This window comes from Gymnodraco acuticeps, unplaced genomic scaffold (assembly GCF_902827175.1).
Source record: "Gymnodraco acuticeps unplaced genomic scaffold, fGymAcu1.1, whole genome shotgun sequence".
Lineage (NCBI taxonomy): Eukaryota > Metazoa > Chordata > Actinopteri > Perciformes > Bathydraconidae > Gymnodraco > Gymnodraco acuticeps.
The window spans coordinates 1,428,321-1,454,400 of NW_022989778.1; the positions used below are offsets into that span (position 1 = coordinate 1,428,321).

Consider the following 26,080-nt stretch of genomic DNA (forward strand, 5'->3'; position numbering starts at 1 on the left):
ATGGCAGTGTTTGCTGATTTTGTACGAGAACAGCAAACAAACCGGAAAGTAAACGTCTTCAATTTTCTAAAATAACAGTGGAGGACAAGTATAACTCTATTGCTACAATAAGAGAGAAAGACCATGTTTGAGTTGGTTGGCAGCTTCGGTGGAAATGTAAGTGCTACTGTTTCTTATTATTAAGACCTATTTTCCCATGAGCCAGCTGCATCTGTGCATTTGTGCTTGTCTTGTTTTGTTGTGGTGAAAATCAATCTCTCTTTGTGCGAGAAAGTAGCAGTTCCTGCCAAACGTACATAGCAGAGTGCAAAATGCAGTGGAGAGACTGTCAATTTTCTATGGAATGCTTAAAATTAAATGATGGGGGAGTAAAAATGATATAGCAACTAAAGTTTTTCTTTACATGAGTTTCTCGCAAATACGTCATGGACACATTTTTACCTCTTTCTCTACGTCCTCTTTGGTGCCCTTCCTGCAGTGGTGTGAGGGAGTGAGTATGGGGCTCTGCGACTGTGTTCCCTCCTCCACCAAACCATACACCGACTGAGAGTTTGAACATGAGGAGAGAGGAGAAGTGGGAGGAATAAAAGAGTACTTATCGTGTACTTATTATTGTCTTAAGGCACAAACACAAGGGATACATTTCAGTTATTAAATATGATTGCTGCATTAGTCATCTCTTAAGGAACAGTGCTGATATGATCAAGTCATTTGTAAACAGGGAGGCGTGTGGCGTAGTGGTCTAGTGCGTTGGTGTTCGGATCAGGGGGGGGCACAGGTTCAAACCCCACTGCAGTCAGCATGTCGTTGTGTCCCTCGGCAAGACACTTAATTTTGAGTATTTTAAGGACAATGTCACTTTAACACCGTTGTCAATGGAGGTTATACCTTCTTAACTCTATGGGGGTTCTTCATGCGTCTACATTTCCTGATGTCCATCTCTGTCGTGTTCACACATCCAGGCTGAAGGAAACATGAGCAAAAAAACATTACAGTCACAGAGTCATTTTGATTCCAAGTAACCCCAAAAAGAGCTGTAGAATAGAGAAGAGGCAGTTTGTGTATTAAATATGAGGAAGGTGAGGTAGGCGTGTAAACTGTGCACAGACAGGCTCACCACCGGTCTGTGGACGTCCCAGAAGGCTCTCTCCTGGCTGTCCAGGATCTTCCTCTCGGTTTTATCCTTTTTCCTGTCGATCCTGCACATGAGATCAGTCAGAGTGAGAAATACAGCATGCATCAACATTACATGTAGCAATTGAATCAGGATGGAAGGATGAGAAGGGGAAAGAGACAGTCTGGAGATTATTATAAGTCTATACGTTCATCACTTTTTAACAATATTCAAGCTCATGTGCTCAAAGCTTTTGGCATGCGCCTCTGCACCAGTTTCTGAGTGTGTGCGTGCGTGTGTGTGTTTGTTTGTACTGCTACTTATGTGTTCATACTGCTGCACCTCCAAAATTTGGTAGGCTCTGTAGACAAATCTTAAAGCATGGACGGTATTCCTTTGTGCAATGCTGATGGTTACGTACTGTTCAATTAACATTTGTCCACTACATGTACTAATGTACAGGAGGCTGCACACATGTTGATAGGATGGCATTACTACAGAAGAAACCATTACATTTGCTACTACAAAGTAACCAATAGTAAATGGACTTAAAGACTTTTACTTGAGCTAGTGTTTCTTTTTACGCAAGTAAAGTATCTGAATATTCATGACAACCTGACGAAATTGTAACTCATGAAACAATCTAAACACCTAAAAGGATTGACATACTCATCATGTCATATTTTGAGTGTGAAGACTCTGCAGAGGTCTTGTGTTTTTTGTCTGCATTTAAAGGTAGGACCAAAATTATTCTCCACTGTTTATTTGCCTAAATAAATCAGAGGTAGCCATCTTGTCTTCTTGATCCCTTCTCTGGGTCCTTCTCAGGTCGATTAAATGGAATCCTTGCTTCCCTCACTTGCGTCGTTTCCCTGCGACTAGTCCCTCCCACAAGGGAAGCATGGAGGGACGCAAGGAAACCACGAGAAGCATGGAAATGAGTTTTAAGAGCAATGGGACGTCCTTTCCTCCGGAGCATCACGTGAAGCGACGTCCATTTGTGATGACGCCGCACAGCTGATCGTCTGACAGCAGCCAGCTCTGTCCTCGTTATTTTCACAAACACCCCCGCCTCTCTTAGTACACATTTACTGACACAAACATTTGTATCATCTGTTGTAGACCCAAATACATTAAATAAAATAAGAACTCATTCTCAAAAAAGATAAACGCTATTCTTAAAATGTATAAACGAAAAAAGCGATCATGAAAATGTTTCCAATAAATGAATAAAACATTTCTTGACCACTTTGTTGTTCAGATATATCACATATTTGTAACTAAATGATACATTAATTGAAACAAAACACAGTATAAACTGAGGAGTGACTCTCGTGAGGTTCATGTATTTTCTTCACTCCGCTGGGAAACTGCTCTCATGTCAAGAAGCATCAGATCAGTGCATGCACTGCATCGTCCAATCAGTGAGCGATACACAGAAAGGGGGCGGGGCGAGTATCTGTGGATTTCATCGGAGGATGGACTGGTGGTTCCTCGATTATCGCTCCTCGCTCCTCGGTCCTCCGGCAGAAATAAGCGCCATGGGACGGTACTCAAGATGGCGCAGACAAATCAACTTCCAGTGAGACCGACCGAGGAGCGAGGAAATTAAAATAATCGACCTGAGAAGGACCCTCTGTCTTCATTTTCTCATTTTGAATGTGTTCGATAAGCATGCTGCCTATCATCACTGGTCAATAAAATGTATCATCTTTGTTTACCTCAGAAACATGAAGCAGTAGACCTGCTGTGCCCTGATAACACAGGACAGGTCATTTATTACACGAGGCTTAATGGAGTCAGTCAGAAACACTCACTGCTCATGATATGGAGGTGTCACACTTTTGATTTTACTGTGTTGTTTATATTACTTTGTATTTTCTTTCTTAGGTGTGGATGACAATCGCTGAATGCATTGTATTTTCATAAGTTGCCTTGGTAACAGATTGCACTTACTTGACCTGGGCCTCAGCCTGCATGTAGATAAACTCCCACTTCCTGGCAAAGGCTCGCTGTAGCCTGGCGAGGTTCTCCTGTTGGAGAGAAAGAGAAACAGTGAGATGTTGAGGTCAAAATCTCTACGAAAAAATAAATACAAATAAATAAAATCAAGTCTTAAAACATTGCACAGTTTAGCAATTTTCTCAGATGCATTGTGTCACTTGCATCGGTCTCTTACACAAGTTAATCACCATTTCTTATTGCAATACTTTTATTTATTTGTATGTCTAATATCTCACACTGTAGGAGAAGCTGGGGATTTGCATAGCCTAACTACTTTAGCTTTTGTGCAAAAAGCTTTTGAATCTCTAACAATTTGAAAACACACACAAATGTGACCCTTATGAGCTTTTTTCTGCCCCAAAAGCTTGACGCAGATATCAATACTAATAAGTATCAATACAAAGATATATTAAGAAGTATTGATCTGTGTACAGATGGAATATCCAGCACTCACCGCCTCATAATCTGCCAGCTCCAGCCTGGTCTTGTTCTGCATGGTCCTCTTGCACAGGTAAATGGCTTTGAGAGGGACAGAGAAGATGGATGATTAATCAGTACACACTCCCCCCTTCATCCAGGCATCTCACCCCCTTCATCCAGGCATCTCACCCCCCTTCATCCAGGCATCTCACCCCCCTTCATCCAGGCATCTCACCCCCTTTCATCCAGGCATCTAACCCCCCCCCTTCATCCAGGCATCTCACCCCCCTTCATCCAGGCATCTCACCCCCTTCATCTAGGCATCTAACCCCCCTTCATCTAGGCATCTCACCCCCCTTCATCCAGGCATCTCACCCCCCTTCATCCAGGCATCTCACCCCCTTTCATCCAGGCATCTAACCCCCCCCTTCATCCAGGCATCTCACCCCCCTTCATCCAGGCATCTCACCCCCTTCATCTAGGCATCTAACCCCCCTTCATCTAGGCATCTCACCCCCCTTCATCTAGGCATCTCACCCCCTTCATCTAGGCATCTAACCCCCCTTCATCTAGGCATCTCACCCCCCTTCATCTAGGCATCTCACCCCCCTTCATCCAGGCATCTCACCCCCCTTCATCCAGGCATCTCACCCCCTGCCTGCCTCACCTCCCATGGCTGGAGAGTGTAATCAGTTTTGCCTGTCCACCTCTCTGTTACTTTAGGATGACGAGGTGAAGTGTGAAGAGGCACTAAGCCCTAAACTCTGTCTGCCTCTGTGACAGCATGAAGGGCAGGAAGTGGAGCGGTGAATGAGAAAATCTGTCGACAAGCCCCCTCTACAGTGGAGGGTACGAGAAGTGCTACTATACAGTGCAGGGGCAGGTCATTTTATTTATATTCAGGTATCTTATAAATAGCCTGGATGTGTCTTTTAAAGGAAGTGCTTGTTAGGTTGATCCATTTTTTCCATGCCGACTGCTGTCATGTTTTAAAGTAGGTAGGTGTAGATCTTATGCAAATAAACACATTTCTTATATTGTTAAATATCCAATTGGTATTCCACTCATAGCTTTACCCATTAGTCGCTATGTACTAATTCTACTTTACGAATCTCTGCACATAAAGTATAAAGTAAGACGTTTATCTATACAGTAGTTAATTCTGCATTGTGGGAATTTAATGAGGAGTGAGTCGAGCTCTAAAGTCACGCTGCAAATATTCCCTTACAGCAACACAATCATTATTTGTCTGTATTTAATTAAATGTGGCTCAGCGACGATAAGCCAAGGCAACTTTATTTATACAGCACCTTTCAACACAAGGCGATTCAAAGTGCTTTACATGAATGAAAAACATTAAGAGCATTTAGAAATAGTGGTTGACAGAGGGTTTGTAGAAAGCATTTCTTAAGTGCTGTTTTGGGATTCAAATTGATCCTAAATGAGGTCCTTATATAGAGAAGTCTCACAGTAAATCTATTGTTAATTGTGTTGTGCTGTTTTTGAAGGGGAATCAAATCAAGTTTTATTTGTATAGCACATTTCAAAGCGATTTTTGGTCGAGCCAAAGTGCTGTACATGTAATAAAAACACATTACTACAATCACAATAAAAGACAATAATTGACAACAGAAATATAAAAACCAAAATGAATGGCCTTTATGTTGGTCTTATAATCACATAAAAGCGCTGTGATTTGAATTTACAGTCAATTAAGGCCTTGGTTCTAACAGCACTCACTCATTACCTTTCCAAAGCGTTTGATACCGTCGATCATCGCATCTTAAAGCAGAGGCTACTCAGTATCGGCATATCCAGCCATGCAGTGGGTTGGTTTGTGAACTACCTCTCTGAAAGGTCCCAATGTGTTCACTTTGATGGGCTGTCTTCTGAGTGGTTAAACATTGCTAATGGTGTTCCTCAAGGTTCTGTTTTAGGTCCACTTTTATTCTCCATATATATCAACAGTTTAGGTGAAAATGTGAATGAAGCTACTTTACATTTGTATGCTGATGATACCGTGATGTACTGTGCAGGTCCCTCCATTAAGGAGGCTGGTGTTAAATTACAGGCTGTTTTTAACATTATTCAGACTCAGCTTGCTGAACTTAAGCTTATTTTAAATGTTGATAAAACCAAGTTAATGCTATTTTCAAAAGCTAAAAAGACACCAGAGCCTGTTTTGGATATTGTTACTATGCAAGGACAAGTACTTGAAGTGGTTACCAGTTATAGATACCTAGGTATCTGGCTTGGTGATTGTCTTACTTTTAAACTTCATGTCAATAACCTGCTTAAAAAGCTGAGGGTTAGACTAGGTTTCTTTTTCAGAAATAAGTCCTGTTTCTCTTTTGAAGCCAGGAAAAGGCTAGTCACTGTGACCTTTTTACCTGTGCTGGACTATGGTGATTTGATCTATATGAATGCACCTGCCCATTGCCTGGAAAAGTTAGATGCCGCCTATCACAGTGCCCTGAGATTTGTTACTAACTGTAAAGCACTTACTCATCACTGTACCCTGTATGCCAAGGCAGGTCTGCCTTCACTAACTGTACGGAGGCTCAGTCACTGGTACATGTTCATTTACAAAGCCATGCTGGGTAAACTACCTTTTTATATCTGCTCTCTGATCTCTCGACGAATTGAAAGTACATATTGCCTGAGATCTCATGATGTTGTTTTATTAAATGTGCCAAGTGCTAGGACTGTCTTAGGGAAGAAAGCTTTTAGTTGTGCAGCTCCACTAAATTGGAACAGTCTGCAAACATGTTTAAAACTGAGCACTTTGGTTCCCCTGCATCATTTTAAAACTCGGCTGGGTGACATGCTGTTTGATACTCATGGTACCTGTCACTGTAAATAGAGTTTGTAAACTGTACCCTGTACATTATGTTGTATGTCATCCTTATTGTTGTTCTGTTGTTTTTATGTTACATGTGTAACTAATGTCCTGCAGGTCACCCTTGAAAAAGAGATCTTTTGATCTCAAGGGGCTTCACCTGGTTAAATAAAGGCTACAAACAATTACTGTGTTTTTGTGCCAATTGATGATACTACTTTTTTCACTTTACAGTAAACACTATCTTAGTAAAAATCAATTGGATGAAAAAAATTGATTCTTCAAATATGGAAGAACACATGTTACAGAGGACTTATCGCAAAAATGTGCAAGAAAGAAAATAGGACAACATTTAAATGTGTCCCTCTTACCATAGTCCGTGTTCTCAGGCTCCCAACAGTTGGACGGCCAGAAATATGGAGCCTGACGAGAAACAAGTGAAAAGGTGAGAGTGGAAAACTGTGGTTAGTGACTAAAAAACAGAGTCAAATCCTTGCAGGTGTAATTTCAAGACTTTCCGATGAAATCTGAGGAGGTGACGACCTTTGTGAGATTGTTGTTTTGCCTCGGAGACACATCAGTGCACCTGATTGCTTTGCACCACTATGTGGGCAATCAAAATATGTGTATTATCAGTATTGAACAGATTCAAGAACAGCTGACAACTCCTAATACTTTTTTCCCTGGTTAGAGGCATCCTGGGATGTTGCAGAGGCGTGGGAGTACTGCAGCAACACAGCCAAACGAGTAGCAATGAAAGCTGCAAAACAAACAGTTGGGAAGCAGAATAATAAAGCCAGCAGGCGAGGAACAGATGCTGATTGAGATAGCTGGGAGGAGATTTGAATCACAGTTTCACAAGCATTCACTTGTTTCAATAAAAGCAGAAATTGTTAATTGTTTTTCACTTTCCTCTTTTGTGTTTCTCTTTGATTAGCACTTAGTTTTCCTGGGAAATGAAACGCTACTGAATGGTCTTCATGAATCTTTTTATGTCGAACAGCCCTCGCCTTTCTTTCTGCTGCTCTTGACTTCTCTACCACTTCACTTTGAATGAGAAGCAAGGTCAAAGCTCGATAATGTGAACTGCCGTCTCCTTTAATTAAAGAGCTCCTCCAACAACTCCGTGAAGAGGAAGGAAGGAAGATGCTACACAGAGATAATTTTTCGCCACGTGCCACTGAGTAATGTCATAACGTTGTTTCCCATTTTTTATTCTGGTTAGAACAGTCTGGCTTAATTAATCTGTGACTTCAAAGCCACCGTTTTATCTGCGAACAATGGAGGAGTAAAATGTCAGCACGCTTTCCTTTGCTTTTTGTCCCTTGATGAGACTACACTTTGTGTCTCAGTCAGGCTTTTGGTTTCCTCCTACTCACCCGGCTTCACTCGTTCGCTTGATGAATATTTGAACAGATCACCATTCATTTTTAATAGGGTCACAGGATCCCAACAAGCTGCAGACAGGGAATTGCGTTTCATCAAGATCAAGATTGGTGTGTTGTAATTCCCAAACAGGCAAAGTAATCTTAAGGTTATTAAAGTCTTTATGAGAAAGAAGCGCCTCCACAATCAGATTAACCTCGCCTGCTCATATCTCTCACACTATAAAGCTGGATTAGTTTGAGTTTAGGTCTGATTTGAAAGGCACAGGGCAATTTGCAGTTATAGCAGAACAGCAACGATTGTAATCCATTTATAATAAAGTGCCATTATTAGACCCATGTGTAAAGCCATTACTCACAAGCTAACTTTTCTTGCGAATTTACAATTGTTACACAAGGATGACGCCAAATTCAGGGTGGCTTATTTTCTATAGAGACAGGTCTGAGTTTCTGAAAACTAAAAAGGTTGCCTCAATATTTATTCCTGTCTCCATGTGCACTGTCCCAAATGTGTCTATATTTAATGTTGCATCAAAACATTAAATATCTCAAATGTACAGTCCATTGAAAGTACATATTTTTGGGCGTTATCTAATTCATAAGGTCTCTTTCCACATACTATGTTACATAACGTAGAATACTACTCTTAGGAATGACCTCATACTGCATGGAAATGTTAACAATGTTTAAAAAATCAATGTGTTGGCCTTCATGGCAACATTTGATATACCACTCAGTATCAGGTGATAAAAGAGACGTTCAACAAAAAGTCAATTACATATTTCAGGATCGTTAACAGACATGTAACCCTAAACCTATAGGATTAACACTGAGTATTGAGTACTATAAACCTAATTTCAGAGAACTAATTTGGTTGCACTCTGAGGATCAGTCTAGATAAATCACAACAGTCTCTACTAGACCACCACACAATACAGGCTGTTACACCACTGCTACCCAATAACAAACTAATTCCCCCACTGAAGGACAGGGGAGGATTTCTGATTCTGATCTAAATAAACACTATCTATTGATACTAAATGTTGCCACTTCTCCTGTGGCCTCCTCTCTTTTTATAATCGCTCTCTGCTCACCTGAAAGCGGTAGAAAGTGCCGTCGTCTTTGAGGGAGAGGACGTGGTCTGAGATGGGGAAGAAGTACCCCTGAGCTGCAATGAGACTCCCGATGTGCATGGCCTCAGCTGTGAGAGGACAGGAACAAGATGTATTGATCAGTACTCAGCTCTTCACATATTATCTGTGATACAATATCCACTTGGATGTAATCAACTAAGCCGTGGTAATATCAGGACAATGGCATTACAATCCACACTCCTGATAAAATAGCTTTTGAGTAAGAAATGACTACAATAAATGAAGGAGATGACTTTTCAGAATATATGAATATCCAAACATGTACATTGATGTTTATGAGTCACATTTAAAGTGTTTTATGAGAATCTTTCTGAATTTAAATTGGATTTCAGCCCAGGGTTGGTTTGAGGGGAGGATGTACATGGATGACTCAAAGACTCAATGTCCAGGCTGTGGGATCTGAACCAACAATAAACACCGACTCCCACCACCATGCCTCGGGTCAGGTCAACCACACAACAGATCGAAAGCAAAATATAGCTTTCCTTTCTTTCTTCCCTGCTGCATTTGCCAATGTTGCCAACTCATGACTTTTGGTAAGTGTAGGTGCAAAAATCTTCTGTTATGTATTTCAATCATGGCAGTATGAATGCTTCTTAAAGTATGACATTTAAAATGTGTTTCTTACAAGACATTCAGAGCTTACCACAAACTGTATAACCTTTCATATCGGTATATGAAAGGTTATACAGTTTGTGGTAAGCTCTGAATGTCTTGTGAGAAACCTATCTAGCAGTCATTTAAAGCAATTTCTCCACATGAAGATAAATGTTTCCCTGTATTTTATATTGCACATTATACATTTGACAGCCACATAATGTCCAACTCAAATAATTGGTTATTTGTGCCTGCAATAATCTAGAACTAGGAAATGCTGCATCCAATAGATTCTGTATTTCAGTTTTCTTTACTAAAAAAGGCAGCTTTTGTTGTCATGGGAGGCTGTTTCCTTTAACAAAGTCATTATTTAACAGGGTGCTATCGTCTGTCAGACCTCACCTGGATCCTCTATGGCCAGGTTCTTCATCAGCCACTGAACAATATCTGTACCTGAGACAGGACAGAGGAAAAAGACAGGTGTTATTAATGAATTAACTATGTAAGAATATGGGGGGAAAGGATCAAGGAAGTAATCAAGAAATGAAAGGTTCTAATCGTTTGAACCAAATGTTGAGGCTGAATTTAACAAGTATATAATTTATTCACCTTTAAATAAAAAACTAAACGTGAACAAGAAAAGATGGATCAAATAAAATATAAACAACGAGTTCCATTGGGTCTAAATTCATAATTAGTAAATAATGACATTTCCTAAATGACCTATAAACTGAAAACACAGATTTATCTTGGTAAAAGGTAAATGTCCTAAAATGCCCAAATGTAAAGTTATCTTATCCCACTGACATTCAGAACAGCAATATTCACATAATGTATCTTTTAAAATAGCTAAAGAAGATACTAAAAAGCATGTTGTCAAGGCGGGGAGAGAATCATCTAATTTGTTCTTCTTTCTCTCCGTCCGTGTTTTAATTCTTCATCATTCATTGGTTTTTCTTGCCCCCAGCGATCAGCTTCAAACATTTGAGCTGCAGTTCTACAAAACCATCCGCCGCTGTAGTAATTGTGTTTATTGATATGCTCTGCTTATGGCATATTGAGCTAAGGACTGAGAGAAAGAAAAATGTTAATAGCCTTTCTTTCTTTCCATCATTTGTTCGGGGCGTGTCAGAGCCTCCCACGTGGCTCCAGAGTTTTAGAGTGATTTGAATTATCAGTCGAAGAAACAACAGCCTGCAGACTTCAATCCCACCTGCAAGAGCAACTGGCTGATAATGCTTTTATTTTCTCTTTTGTAAATGTTTGTGTTGATGTTTCCCTGCGCTTCCACACACCAACAGGCCCAGATCCACTGCAGCAGTCAGAGGTTGATGTGCCTTGCTTAAGGGCACTTTGACAGTAGGAGGACAGCATTACTCATTCTGCTTCCACTCTCACTTTCTTTTACAAACGTTTAATTATGTGTTGTCCTCCCACTTTCCCTCCAGCTATTCAGTTATTCTCCAGTAAGACACTACTAAAAAAAAGCACAGCCGCAGCCTCAGCAGAAGAACCAGAATGAAAAGCAGCTAACACATGTGTTACGTAAACACCTGGGATTGTTGTTTAAAAATGTATGTAGTAAAAAGAAACCCAAGTTTATATGAATACTGTATCCATTACCTAATATTTACTTTAGTCTCAATGTTTGTGGAATACTTGAAAATATAACTTTATTCTCCTTACCTGTGACAACACTGGGGATTTTGGTCATGAAACTTTTGACAGTTCTGATGGGCACGCCCTCCTCTTCATCCTGGATGAGAGTGACAATGTCTTCAATCTGCAGAAAAGGGAGGACAGAGAGGAAAGACAAGGAGATATGGTTAAATCAGGGCAATGGTGAAACTTTAAAACCATCCCATTTGAGAAAAGACGTACTTAAAGATTAATGATTCAATTCGGCATTTCAATAAACCATCAGCACATTAGTTTTCTACTTTGCATTTTACACCGTATGTGCCATGTGTCTTAATTAAGGGTCTGCATCCCTTTAGGCTGCATGTTAGCAATATTTTTCACCATCTCAATTCAATCATCATCCAGTGAAAGTTGAGCTTACTTCAAAGAAGCTTATCAAGACCAAAACTTCACAAGCTGACCTTTCCTGCTGCATGTGAACGAGAAACTCCCTCTGGCGTGAACTTTAGGATTGGAGCTTTAGGTTTGGAGCTTTTGGTTTGGAGCTTTAGGATTTGGCGTGAACTTTAGGATTTAAGCCTTTGCAGACCATTTACATGAACCCTTTCCGTTAGTGTGTACTAAGGAACACACTGAAGGAAAAGGAACACCCCCAAAACAATAAAAGGGCCCCTAAATAATAAATAAGCCAAGGAAGTGACATACCACTTTTCTATGGGACGTATAAACATGCAAAAATAGTGTAGATCCGTCACTGTTGTTACTGTTACGTGTACATGGTCAAAATATCCATAAAAGATACTAGAACAGCATAAAGTAGGAGGACAATCTGAAAACTGAGTCAAATAGAATCATTTGATTGAAGCCGATGAGGTTCAGCAGGAGCAGCACGTGCCTTTGGGCTGATATCACAGCTGTACAGTTGCTAAATGAAACACAGCGCCCACTTTGCACTGTAGTCAGATCTGTTGTTTTGATTGCAAAGTTGACACCCCCTCTCTGCACAGATGCTTCTTTGTTTGCGTCAGAGAGTGGGATGTGAGAAGTTGGTCGCTCTGGAGACAGATATCACAAGAGTACCACACAGCTTTACTCTGAATCTGTACAAAACACATCATGTGAACACTCACATTCATGCATGGACAGAAAGGAAAACCACTTTCGAGTGCTTTTACAGTGTTCGATACTGCACATATGTCATCGTGCAGTGTGCAGACCCTTTCAGCTTTAAGAGTATATTCATAAAGTAGCTCTTAGTGGAGTTCAACTCTCACAGGCACCCACGCCAGGTCAAAGAGCGCTGTACATACTCCAACAACAGACTTAATGTGCAGTGCTTTTAATAGAACACACATTACATCCTGAATGGATTTTCTGAAATGTTTCTGACTCTTTGACAGATTTTAAATCATGAAACATATAGTGATATTTACATAAAAAAAATTACATTACAAGTAGTTTCTGGTATGAGTAGCATGTACGATTATTGTATATAACATTTCCTCTTTAAGGACGAAAAACATGGTTGGTGAGTATCTGCTACAGAAGAGAAATGGAACTGCTTTAGAAGAATAAAGGAACGAAAGCATATTTTGCACAACAAAGCTGTTCAAATATGCTGGTTTTTCAGGTCCCACATCAGGACCATCAGTAGTGTAGAGGAAAATTCTGTGTAGCAACGCAGTGGGAGTCACCGACTCAGGAAGGAGACACGGTAGGAGCAGTAGCTTTGATGTCAAACACTGATGGTTTATTTGGAGTTACGGCCGGAGGATTCACATCACAAGTCCAAGAGCCAGAGGTTCTGACTTCACGGTAGAGATGCCACGTCAATTCTAAAGAACTCTACCTCAGACCCATGTATTTAACTAGTTCTGAGAGCATCAAACTGCTGCATAACACCTCTATCAGCTGACGTCAACAGGCAGGAACAGGGAGACAGAACACTGAGAGCACAGCAGCCAAGGTTACGAGGTGCGTGTGCTCAGTCAGGACAGTTTGAACTGATAAACTGGGTCAAAGTTATGGGCCTTGGAAAATATTTCCACAACAAGTAGGTTTCTTGGAAATATAAGGATTTGTTGTTTGGTTTGGATTCTAATATATTTCTAATATGCTAGACTGATTCACATTGTTTTCCTTTCATCTTGCAGACCACCAACCCTTACAAGATGAAACAGGTATTTCAGAATCATTGGAGATAAAGGACTGGGCAAAAAGCTCTGGAGATCTAAATAATAAAAGCATGAAACAAAGCGAGAAAGCGTAGTTTGTGAAACATTGAAGCATAACTTCAACTGAGTCTGGATTTATAGGTGGCCTGAACCTTTCAGACGAGGTGATTTGTTGTCAGCTAAATGCATTGCTCGGAGACACAATTACAGCAAATATCAAAGAATAAAAGTTTCAAAAAGCATATCACATTCACCTCAAGACAAGACGTTCCCAGCTAAGACTCAAACTAACACCCGTCTGCTTTTACCTCTGCGGCCATCAGTCTGCTGTCACCCTGCTCCTCTTTCTTGTTGAAAATAAACACATCCTGGCTGTCTGCCATGAGCAAGGGCACAGGCAGCCTCGGGCTCCACACCAGAATCAATATAATAATACCATTCTAACAAGACCTTGATGGTCTGTGGAGACAGCTGCTCAAATTACTTTAATGGTTTCCGCTGTCATGAACAATTCACTCCTGCCCCTACGATCAAAACGGGTATTCACAACAGGTCTATAACAGCTGACGATATGTGACAGAATTTGAGGAAAATACGCCCAAATTGCTGCCTTCAAAGATCATAAAATGGTGGGTTGTTAATCTTGACAAACGGTACAAATATTCAAATTCATCGTTTCCCTTCACATGGATTCAACACTGAGTCATAGTTGCATTAAATTAGTCACAGTAGTGAGTATAAAAAATACAGATATATATACTGTATGTTGGATTATTACTCATACAAGTTTGCATCATCGCTGGATGCCACTGTTGTTGAACAAAAGGAAGAAACTCAAACTTGAAGATCAGAAAATAAAGATGAAAATACTTAACTTTTCTCATCATTGGGGAATGGATTAACAACAATCTAGTGACCTGAAAACATCTTACTAAAACTAAGTAAGTGACACACAATCAAAAATAACGCAAGGAGCATCACTTTGAAGCTACGCAAGGCACTAAACATATCTGTTTTCGGGATATGCGCCTGTGTTTCTGTTATGACTTTGGGTACAGTCTAATGGAAAAAGATTCCATCAGATGTATTGTAACTGCAAGCGACGCTATTTACCGCCCTGTGGGAAAGTAGGCGTCTGATTACAGTGTTATCACCACGCACTCAACATTGAACAGCTAGTGGGCTGGCAGCAGATTATCAGACAGGTGGGTTATGGGGGGGGGGGTGGCTTTGGAGTTGATTAAGGTTTAATGATATCAGTTGGAAACAGGATGGCTTCACCAGCAATGCCGATGCCTCAGTCCCTCAGTGATTGTGTGAGTATAGTTCTACCAGTGGCAAACCGTGTCTATCACAACTGGACCACTGTATACACACACACACCCCCCGCCGCCACCGTTATAATGTCCGTCTCTTCACTGAATTGTCGCCTTGAAAAGGGTACAATTCCGCAACAACATCATCTTCACCTGTTGCCATTTCAACGTTAAAAACAATAACACTTAAAACGAATTGATATGTCGCATTTATCTAGATCCTCTGTCTCGAGCCAGTGAACTAACGGGCCTTCTAGAGCAGTGGTTCTGGTTCCCAACCTTTTTTCCCAAGAGCCCCCCCAAATGACCACACACAAGGGGGGATAGGGGGCGCAACAGCGGTAATTAAAGTTTAAAAGTCTCAAAATGCTACAACTACAGTCACAAACTGGATGAATGTGAAGTATGTTGTTAAAGGAGGATGAAAGCGTAATTAAGGAGCACTATTGGAGTGACTTTGATGGTTATTGGACTCAGGATTAATTCATTTGGATTCCCGCTGTATGACGAAATTAAAGGACGGCGCAAGTGGAAACAATTCACAGAGGGATTAAACTGTTTAAAACACATGCTCAAAGTAAACCGGATTTTGCCGATGTGTTTATGTGGATTCAAAAGTCGTAAATAATCTACAAAATGGAGGAGACCGATCTGATCGGAGCAACTGTGACAAATAATCCAACTGAAACCGGCATGGACAATGACTATGTTTTAAAAATGCGCTTATCCAGACAAGCCTGGTTTGGACACTTTACGGGCAGAAGAAACATTTCTATTAAAGAAAGAATTATACTTTTTTTTTTTTTTATGCCTTTAATAGCTACTAACTTAAATTTGTATTCAAATTAATTAATCAATTATTTTTTATATTTTATTGTAATGTAGAGACAAGGCTTTTAGTGACAATCATGTATTGCGTTAAAAAATAAATAAAAATAAAGTCTAAATATGATATTTGGCCTCAAATCATCTGAGGCCCTGCGATCTTTGGAGCACCCTGGAACCGAGGGAAACTCTGAAAGAACACGCTCATTGGCTACAAATCAATATATGATTGGTTGATCAAACTGTCAGTCCACACGTACGCTCTCATTCAGTGCAACGGCCAGGGCATTCTATCAAGGATGTAGAATACCTTGGTTGAAGGATATTCTACCAAGAGACCCAGAACAAGATCTGATTGGTTGCTTTCTTTTCTAACACAAAACCACTGAAATGCGTAGTGCATGGTCCGAGAAGGACAAACAAATCAACGTAACACTGTAATATTACAGATGAACAACACAGATATGATTCTCATTTATTCATTTTATTTAGTGTTTCAGGATATTCTCTGAATACCTTGAAGGCCCTGACGGTTCACCACTGAGTTCAACTTATGCAAGACTGAAAGAAGTGTCTGATTAAGAAGGAAGTGTAGGGACTGGGAGGGGCATAATATACCCCAAACTGAGAAGTAAAATCATCTTCATATGTAAGCCAAACAGGCTAACAAAAGTATTTTTCCACAAAAAAAGACCCTGCTCTGAAATCCCTGAGCCTGAAACAGCAATAATTATCTTTTCTTTACACAAAGAGAAATATGGGGATCTCTGGACCGATAAGGCCATCACTGCGGCTGAAATGAAGCAGGTTTACCCCGAGGATGTCTGCACAGGGAAACCTTGGTAACACATTTTGAGAGAAAGAAACCAAATGACCTCCTCTGAACCAGGCAGCTCCAAGCCGTCCACACCGAGACAGTTTAACGATAAAGAGCAGACAGATGAGCGACATTAAAATCATCATGCTGGGATTTTAATATTCTACTATCTACCAAACTAGCCTTATTTCATTTTGATTCATTGATTCTTCAGATGACTTGTGTGCATCGAGATGTATTTAGAACCTGTCAAGACTGAAGAATATCACCAAGAGCAACAAGTCTACAAAAATAACCATTAGTTGCTAAGCATTTACTTTGGATGCATTAAAACACACGTTATATATATAACTATCAAACCGTAAAGCAGTATCAGTCTATGTTTTTATTCTGTGTTTCATTCAAATGCTAATCGCCATATGTATATCTGAAGGAGTAGCTTTGTACTTGATTTAGATCTGTGCAGAGAAATACTTAGCACGTGATCAGACTTTGAGACGATTGGCTGATTTAGTTCCTTCTGGAGCTGCTTCAGCACATCTGCATATTACCTTCAGGAGATCCTTCACAATCAAGTGCCGTCAGAAAACTGATTGCAACATGTTCCTTCATGCTTTAAGTGGCACTTGCATAATGACAAGGAACACTTGGACTGAAAGTCAAGAGACAACAACCTGAAAAGTGGTGGGACAAGGAGGGAAAGAACTGTCCAATAGATTCGTGTTGTTTGAAATGTCATGCACCTTCAAAAAAAGAAAGGTATGTGATTAAAATATAAAAAGTGTCCTCAGACCAACCTGTTGTGAAGTGGGTCTAAGGCACTATACGTAATGAAATAAGGCTGCAGTCTTACTTTCCCAGAAATGGTAAACAGAACTCTTCTACTGAAGCTTTGGGAAAGACAAATAAAAGCAGCTTAATGATCTGTTAATTATAGTTGATCTACTATGTGGAAAGAGAAGAGTATATACAACATGATATTACCTCAAAACTGTTTCCTTTAAACCTTTAAATCCTTTAAAAGCAACATAACCTCTAATCCTTTAGGTAAGGAACCAGACAAAATGTCCCCCATGGCTATCAATCATTCATGAAAGATACTATACCACAACAATATCCAATAATTAAATATACAATTGCGTACATTTTATGAATGAAGTATATAAGAACACATCTTAATCTTAATGCTTTAAGTGTTTAAGTGCAACTGCAGAAATGAAAACATATTGACTTTATCTAGGAAAGTATTTTGTCATGGATTAGCACAAGTGTTGTGAGGAAGGGATTCACTCACACACACACACACACACACACACACACACACACACACACACACACACACACACACACACACACACACACACACACACACACACACCACACACACACACACACACACACACACACCACACACACACACACACACACACACACACACACACACACACACACACACACACACACACACACACACACACACACACACACACAACACACACACACACACACAATAGGTACCATTAGGTTTAGGAATGTATGTCCCTGTTACTCATTCTATCAACCTGGTCGAATGCACTTATTGTAAGTCGCTTTGGATAAAAGCGTCAGCTAAATGCAATGTAATGTAACCTATACAAATAAATGTCAAATAGAAATATCAACACCGTCAAGGAAACAACACCCAAGAACTCACAAATGGTGTGTTAACTATTGCTGGTTATTTGTGTACGCAATACGCATGAGCCAAGAGTTTCTCTACATGCCTAACTGTTGTTTTAAAAGGCTCAGTTTACTGATCCTGAAATGGCCGCTCATTTTGTGGGCGGTAATAATCAGGGTCAAAGCTTGTCAAAACAGCAATGGTCGCTGTTGAAACCACCAAACTAAAATCCATTATTACATTACATTACATTGCATTTAGCTGACGCTTTTATCCAAAGCGACTTACAATAAGCATTCGACCAAGAAGATACAAACTTGAAGAAAACAGAATCATATAAGTACATCAGGTTTCATAGAGCCAAAACATTTCAAGTGCTACTCAACTGGCTTTAGATAAGCCAGTCCTTTATTAGTATATAAGTGCTTTGTTAGTAATTCTATCGCTCGAAGTGGAGTCGAAAGAGATGAGTTTTCAGTCTGCACTGGAAGATGTGTAAGCTTTCTGCTGTCCTGATGTCAATGGGGAGCTCATTCCACCATTTTGGAGCCATGCAGGATAGCAAACCCACGTGTTTTCGCTGATGGGAACTTGGGTCCTCCTCGCAGTGCTGGTGCAGCGAGCCGTTTGGCTGATGCAGAGCGGAGTGCACGTGCTGGGGTGTACAGTTTATGTCCTGGATGTAGGAAGGGCCAGATCCATTCGCAGCATGGTACGCAAGTACAGTGTCTTGAAGTATTATAAATAATAATGATATGGTTGAAATAGACATGTTCCCCCTGGTGACTGTGGTATGTATAGATGCTTATAATCCATCCCAAAGTTCTTCATGCATCTAAAAGTCAAACAACTGATGGACTACTGAACATCACCAAGAACAAGAACATTTCTGGATGTATGATATTCTCCTATATGAAGGTGGAAATACACTGGTGTTTCAACCCTGGGTTGGTTCAATATTTGTAGACCTTCTTTGGCCCAGTGTTAGTTCTAGTTCTTGTTTGTTGCAGTATGAGATCAATATGAAGCTGCATATATCTGTAGTTGTACAACAGGCTCTATATGTTTAGAGGAAACAGTGGAATGTGTGGTATGTATAGATGCTTTGGTGTGTACATGAATATGTGTGTGTAGGTGTACTGTATGTGTCATCTCGGGTAAGCGTTCCTCCTGAGACCTCGCTCTCTTTCAGTAGTTCAGCCCCCTGCAGAGCCTGAATCCCTCCGCTGTAGATCACATCAGGCGATTTAAGATGGGACTGCCAGGGGTTATTCCTGAAATAATGCTCTTTTTTGCATTTGTATTATATCCATCTATTGTGTATGCTGGTTTATTCATATTTCTATGAAGGATTCAAGCATTGTAATCTTTTATTTACACTCTGAGTCCTCTGAGAATAAACGTCTGGGTCTTTTGTAGAATTACATTTTCAGCAATCAGATCATAATATAAAATATATACTTTATTTCCCAATGCTGGATAAAAAGGTATCTATCCATCTATCTATTTTAATAACAAGTCATATGTGTGTATACTAAACATTTAAAGCTCACTATCATTGTTACTGTATAGTCCCAGTATAATATATGATCTTGTATATAACATAAGCTTCTGTATTATTATTTTAAAACCACCCCGTTACAATCCATCTGATTAATATTTTGTATAGAATCAAATCAAGACTAATATTGCTTTGTAAGGAATAAAACAGGGCATCTTAATGTTTAATCTTATCATCCATAAACCTTTGAGAGGATATCAGATAAATAAAAGCGCTCCGGACCAAAGTTCAGAGAGAATAATAAGCATAAATATTTATAAAGAGATAGTCTTTGTGAAATAATTTTTACCAATCCAATTGCTGAGGGGAGCTAACATGTTAAAGGGGCCCTGTTATGCTCAGGTTTCATATTTCTATTGAACTCTTTGCTTCGTATGAAAAGGACATTTTACACAACTCTCACTAACATGAGACGGCTAACTATGATACCTGGACCTTCTGTCAAAGTGTGCAGTTACAAAGTTCTCATAATGAATCTCCCTTGTGATGGAAATTGTTTAATAAAGTCTGGGCACGTACATTTCACGAACCTGCACTTCCATAAGATGATTGCAATAAAATTGGGTAATCCCACATTAAATCTAATATCTCATGCAGGATAATAGCCTTACTCTTGAAATCGAGAAGAGGATTACCACGCCAAGTTGGTAAAGGTCAAATGAGTCATCGAATTTATTAAAAGTAGAATGCATGTGTGTGGGCATCAGTCACACATACAGTGTTTCACTCACACACAGAAAATGAATTGCCATTCACCCAGAGTGGGCGTAATGAGTGTGGAGAGTGAAGCCGTCTGAAGGTCAGATACGCAGGATTGGAGACAGTGATGATGAGTCTGACTGGTTTCAGCCCAGCGCCCCTGCAGCAGGGTGATGGGGCTGTTAATGGAAGTGTAATGACAACAGGATGGCTCTGACACAGCTGACTGCCGGTGAGTCTCCGTCTGACAGCCGACGCCATCTCTCAGTTATTATGAAGCCTGTCAGGGATGTGGACCACCAAATAAATGTGGTTTGAGAAACAACTCATATTGTTTCTCCTACAACCGATAACAAATGAAAAGATAATCTAAAAATCAGTGGTCGAGTGTACTTCAAAAGTACTCACCCATGGCTACTGCCCATATCATTCACAATTGGTTAGATGGAGCAAGCTATTGCCGATAAAATAATGCTTCCTTATAAATATGTTTTGTAGAAAGATAAGATACTATAAGTTTGTGTAGCGTTGATTCTGAACACCGCATTAGTTTTATTGTGTAAAGTGAGAACATGGTGACTGTGTTAAAGTGGTGATAAAAGTGTGTTAAACATGAACTTACAGTCATGTTTTGATTTGATAAAGCAGTTGTTTCCTGTTCTGCTTTGCGAGTATGTCATAGTCGTGTTTGTTCAAATGGTTACTATCGATCAAAAGAGTGCTGATGTTTCGCTTTCCGTTAAATGGAAGACTTCATTATTTTCTATCTTTGTCCCATCTACATCTCATTCGTATCATTGTTTAACTATTGCAGTTTTATTTTCTGCAGCCATACTGGCAGCTCCGTGAAGTGCATTTTAATGCTCCCTATGAAGATGCTAAAAGACTATTAGCTAATTAGCATTTAATAGCTGATTTCATCTGTTTAGCAAGTATTTATTTAGTAGTATAATAAACTAAAATAAGAGTGTGGAAAAATATCTCTCCATTAGTTTTCAAGACATTTCTTATAACCCTGCCTTGAAAAAGTCATGGTAATATATCAGTATTTCAGATTTTCCATCCATTGGTGTAATGTCGAAAACTACAATTACATACCCCTTGACCCCTTTGATTTTGGCAAAGTGCAAACACTACTGCATTCGGAGAAAATGTGCCCAACGGAGTATAAAGAACAATGTTAGAAATATGGTAATCCATCATTGCAAATACAAAACCAATCCATCTAAACTTCAGCCTTGGGTAAAAAGACTAAAATCAGCTTCATGGTGTGTATGCAATCACATCTTTAACACAAAAGCACAGACATTTGGAGATCAATCCTCACTCTTTTTATTGCTAATCATTTTCCTTTGAAAATTCTACTGTAAACAACTGAGTGTGAAGGGGTTCAGTTTATCTCTTTCACACCATGTGCCCTAAAATTCTGATGTGTTATTACAATAACATATACTATAAATGCACCTGTTTACCTACTGAGTTTTAGTGGTATTACTTAAAGGTGGGGTATGTAATTTTGGAGAAACCAGCTCGAGTGCACTAGAATTTGAAAATACACAACCGGAAAGAATCTGCCCCTTCCTTCAGACTTCCTCCAACCCTCCTCCAACACACACAAACGTGCACATGACCAATGAGGGCACGAGATAAGTTTGTGCACAGATGGAAGGCTGACAGGCAGGTAGGCCATCCAGTTACTTTAGCCGGGCCGGCTCAGATGATTGGTCGTGCTTTTTACAGTACTACGGCTTCCACGGATGACATTTTTGTATGTATTTATTGTCAAAGCATTTCATATATTCATTGCTATCGGGATGTTAAGAGCATTCCATGGAATATAACAAAAAGTGTTTCTGAAATAAATTACATACCCCACCTTTAATATTGTGTTTGTATAAGTACTGTAAATGGTAGTCTGGCGTTTAGATGTAAAACAGTGAGATGACAGTTGTCCCAGTTGGAGTCCCAGATGGACAAACAGCTGCTTTCAAGTGTCAAGGTATATTTTCAGCCACTCCTTTGGGTGTTTGTTGTATGCTGGAAATGATTTCCCTCTTGTTGTTGGGAGAGTGGAGGGCTGCTTCAAGACTCCAACTAATGTTCTGCTGATTGCCCTTTTCTCTTCAAGGACATCACAATCACCACTTGCAGTGTGTGTGGACAAAACAACTGCTGTTCATTATTAATAACCTGTCCCTCTGATTGAGAATTCCTCCAACACACTACAAGAAAGGGGAAAAGCCGAAAAAGCATAATAATCTTCTGCATATAAAATTGTGCGTTAGCAAATGTATGCCATTAGAACAATGTAATAAAGGTATTAGTTGGCCGATGAGGAAAACATGAGGAAAACAGCCCAGCTCAGGAAGTCCATCCTGCCTCAGGAGCTGCTGATTCAATTTTACTCTGCAATAATTCTATTTCATGTACATCCATCATCGTGGGATGCAAAACAACCAGACACAAAAACTTTCGCAGGCCGTCATTCTGTAGAATACTGTAACAACATTCACAGGAACAATCCCTGTGCCACAACCGTGCAACACCAAGCATCCATTTTACTATAATTTATTCTTAAAGGTCACCTATTATGCAAAATCCACTTTTTCATATCTTTTATACATCAACATGTGTCCCTTCTGTGTAAAGAGACTCTGAAAGTTTCAGGAAAAAAGATTCGCTTACTGATTCGTTACTTACTGATTCGTCCTGATCCATTTATATAATAACCTGTGTATCAGATCAGATTTTGGCCACTTTATGATGTCATAACGATGTTTTGGCTTGTGTAGCCATTCGCCAACAACCAACCAAGGTAACCCCCCCCCCCCCTTATCACCTGAATCTCCTCCTAGAGCACCATTGTGTTCTTTTTAACCAAATATCTCTCAGAGGGGCGTGGGGAGGGGCTCCTTATTTTCATCTAAAGTAACAGACAGAGAATCAGCACTGTTAAAACAGAGGGGATTATGGGATGCTGCATCTGTTTGGTATTTGGAGCCAAACACTTCAGAGACATGTTCTGTATAAATCTGAGACCTATAATATATTGATGAAAAACAGTATAATAGGGGACCTTTAAGCTACATCACTGTGCAGCAACACCATATCATCAGCATCTCTGACTCCACACCAGCTCCAAACCCAACTGTTTGAGCCGTTAGGAAGAGGAGGAAATTATTGTTCCTGAGGTCAAAAGTTCTCAATGAAAACTTGGTGATGCAGTTTTGTGCCTGGCAGAGCGCCACAGACAGCAGCGTGTGAACTGAGGCCAAACACTCCCTGGGCAACAATCAATCCAGACAGTTTTCATTGCTCCCAGCAGGGGACACCAACAGAGCTGACCTCGCGTATCAAAGCCAGACACATCCATACCTGGCAGAGAGTAGGTAACCATCACAGAGGGAGGCTGATTATTTTACTCTACCTGTTCACACATAGTCCTGCCATCAAATGCAATTACTGTGACGTGAAATAACAAGTTATCCTGTCCTCATGAAACAAGAGATAAATAGCCATTGTTATCATCATTAACATCATATTTATCATCAAAGTCAGAGCTGGGAATGACGTTTAGATATTCCAGAGAGACTAAAATGTATCTAAAAAGGTTTCCGTGTTATTTTATCCCCACAAATGCACATTAAATAAACCAGACCACAGAGAAAATTCACATTTTTCTGTTTTGGTAGAACAGCTCTGAGCTCAGTATGTCCCTAATTAGCTGTCGTCTCTCTTTGAATACAATTACTTTTTGATAATTACTACCCAACAACACACAAAAAACACTGCCAGTGTCATGTATCTCATGTTTCTTAAACTTATGATGAAAGTGCAAGACAAACACTAGCTACAAATAAATAAATGAAAGACTTCAAAGTAAAAAAGCACTTGGCATTTCCTTTTAACACTAGAACCGCCAACGGGTACATTTGACCCGCAGCTGTTTCTTGATTGTAGGCCTATGTAACTTTTTTTCAATAAAATATTCAAGTCTCGCAGTCCGTGACTTTTCCTGAAAGTGTGTTATGTAGCACCCTCTGTTGTTAAAAATGGTCAATATGAAGTCAGATTAAAAAAATGGCTCAAAAAATGCCATTTATACCCATCAGCGCCAGCGGGTAATATTTACCTTATAGAAGATGCAGTGGTTTTTGCGCTATTGATCTCACGCAAAAACATAAACATGACGTGTTGCTATAGCAACGCCTGTTGTTTACTGCGGTTCCTTATAGATAGATCGATAGATAGTTATAGATAGAGACACTTTGCACATAACTCACGGTAGCGATCTTTTATACTACTGCACGCAGTGCTTGAATTGGAATGAAAAAGGTGCCAGTACTCTAAAATCAGCAACTTTTTCAAGTCAATTTTATATATATACAGCCCACAAACAAGAATTTGGCTACTATAATGCTGGTGGGTTTGTCTCTTTACTACTGTATATTTTAGAAAGGTTCACTGTACTTAACATTTTTTATGATAGGCAGCGGATATGGCTAAAGCTCAGTAAGGTCAATATTAACTGAAAATATAGCAATCAAAGTCTAGATCTTCTGCTGAAGACACATGAAGCAGAGACCTTTCAGGTGAGAGCCCCTCTGGTGGTGTTCAACATTAATGACAAGGAAACAAAGCTCTGGTCAGAAGCATTTTTTATAAAAAGCTTTAACAAAATTAAGTATTTCTGTACATTTTGAATGCAATCTAACTTTCCAACTCAGAAAACGAAAAACGAAAAAGTGCCAAAAGTCTTCTCACATGGCTGAGCTGCTTTGCAATATACTTCACCACTGAAGAATACAAATATGTATAAAGTAAACTATGATGCAATCTAACTTTCCAACTCAGAAAAATGATAAAGAGCATGAACAAAGAACATGTAAAAACAAATGCAAAATTTGCACAATCTAAAATGAGAAACTGTAACTGCAAGTAACAAAGTCTGAGCCATGGTAAAGAGTTACATTGAACACCAAGCTGATCAGATAACTCCCTGGTTGGTCTGAAGTCCTTCTATCTCCAGGATCTGTACAAATCGGCACATTATGCCAAAAGTCTTCTCACTGGGTGAGCTGCTTTGCAATATACTTCACATTGTTAGAAAAGGCTCCAGAAGGCCTTGGGGACATCAGTATCAGGGGCTGGAGCTGGACAGGCTCTTTCATCAGCACTTCTCCTTCCCTTTGCCAGCCAGGACCTCACATACTGTTCCGGATTGAACTGTCCTAGTGATGGTCCATTACATTTAATGAAAACCAGGCTGGACAGTCGGCTGACAGAGAGAGCATTCATTTTTGCAGTAAGGATATCGTTCATGCAGCTGAATGCCCGCTCACACTCACTAGTGGAGACAGCGATGGTTCGGACTGCTTTCAGTAGAGGCTCCATGGCAGCAGGTGTACGGGATGCCCTGGTTTCCTTGTATTCGCGAAAGCCCTGAACAGTCTCTCTTCTGTCCACTTTCAGCACTTCGCACAAACGTAGCACCTCTACGTCCCCATACTGTACGTCTAACTCCTCTTCAGGCCAACTTCCAGGATGGATAACTTTCATGTCCTGGATTAGCTGATTGTCCCGGGCCTCCCGGCCATGTAATGGGATTTCTCTTGTGCTGACATGAGAGGAGGTTGTGGAAGTCATTCTGTGTCTCAGATTCTCTACCATACTGCGGAAAAACTGACCTGCATGAATCTGTACAAGCCTGCCATTCTCACGCAGGGCAACACCCTTGAAGGACTTCTCAGCTAGAGCTGTATGAACTGTAGTCATGTGTGGGCCAGGCATGGTGACCATGGATTAAAAAACTCGTATTTCTCGAGTTAAGAGCCTATCTGCTGTAGGCAGTGCCATCTCTCTTTTTTGGAGTTG

The 26,080-nt window shown here is 40.0% G+C and overlaps 1 protein-coding gene across 5 annotated transcripts in view; it reads right to left on the minus strand.

Annotated features, from left to right (window-relative positions):
* Positions 1–26,080, minus strand: part of rgs6 (regulator of G protein signaling 6) — a 91,834-nt gene that overhangs the window by 12,189 nt on the left and 53,565 nt on the right. For all 5 annotated transcript variants that reach the window (XM_034220846.1, XM_034220855.1, XM_034220865.1 and 2 more), the window contains 9 exons: positions 11,200–11,296; positions 9,916–9,966; positions 8,857–8,963; positions 6,749–6,800; positions 3,573–3,637; positions 3,071–3,147; positions 1,118–1,199; positions 889–963; positions 442–543 (listed from right to left, as the gene is read on the minus strand). In XM_034220846.1, coding sequence (XP_034076737.1) covers positions 442–543; positions 889–963; positions 1,118–1,199; positions 3,071–3,147; positions 3,573–3,637; positions 6,749–6,800; positions 8,857–8,963; positions 9,916–9,966; positions 11,200–11,296 — 708 coding nt within the window. The remainder of the gene's footprint in view (positions 1–441; positions 544–888; positions 964–1,117; positions 1,200–3,070; positions 3,148–3,572; positions 3,638–6,748; positions 6,801–8,856; positions 8,964–9,915; positions 9,967–11,199; positions 11,297–26,080) is intronic.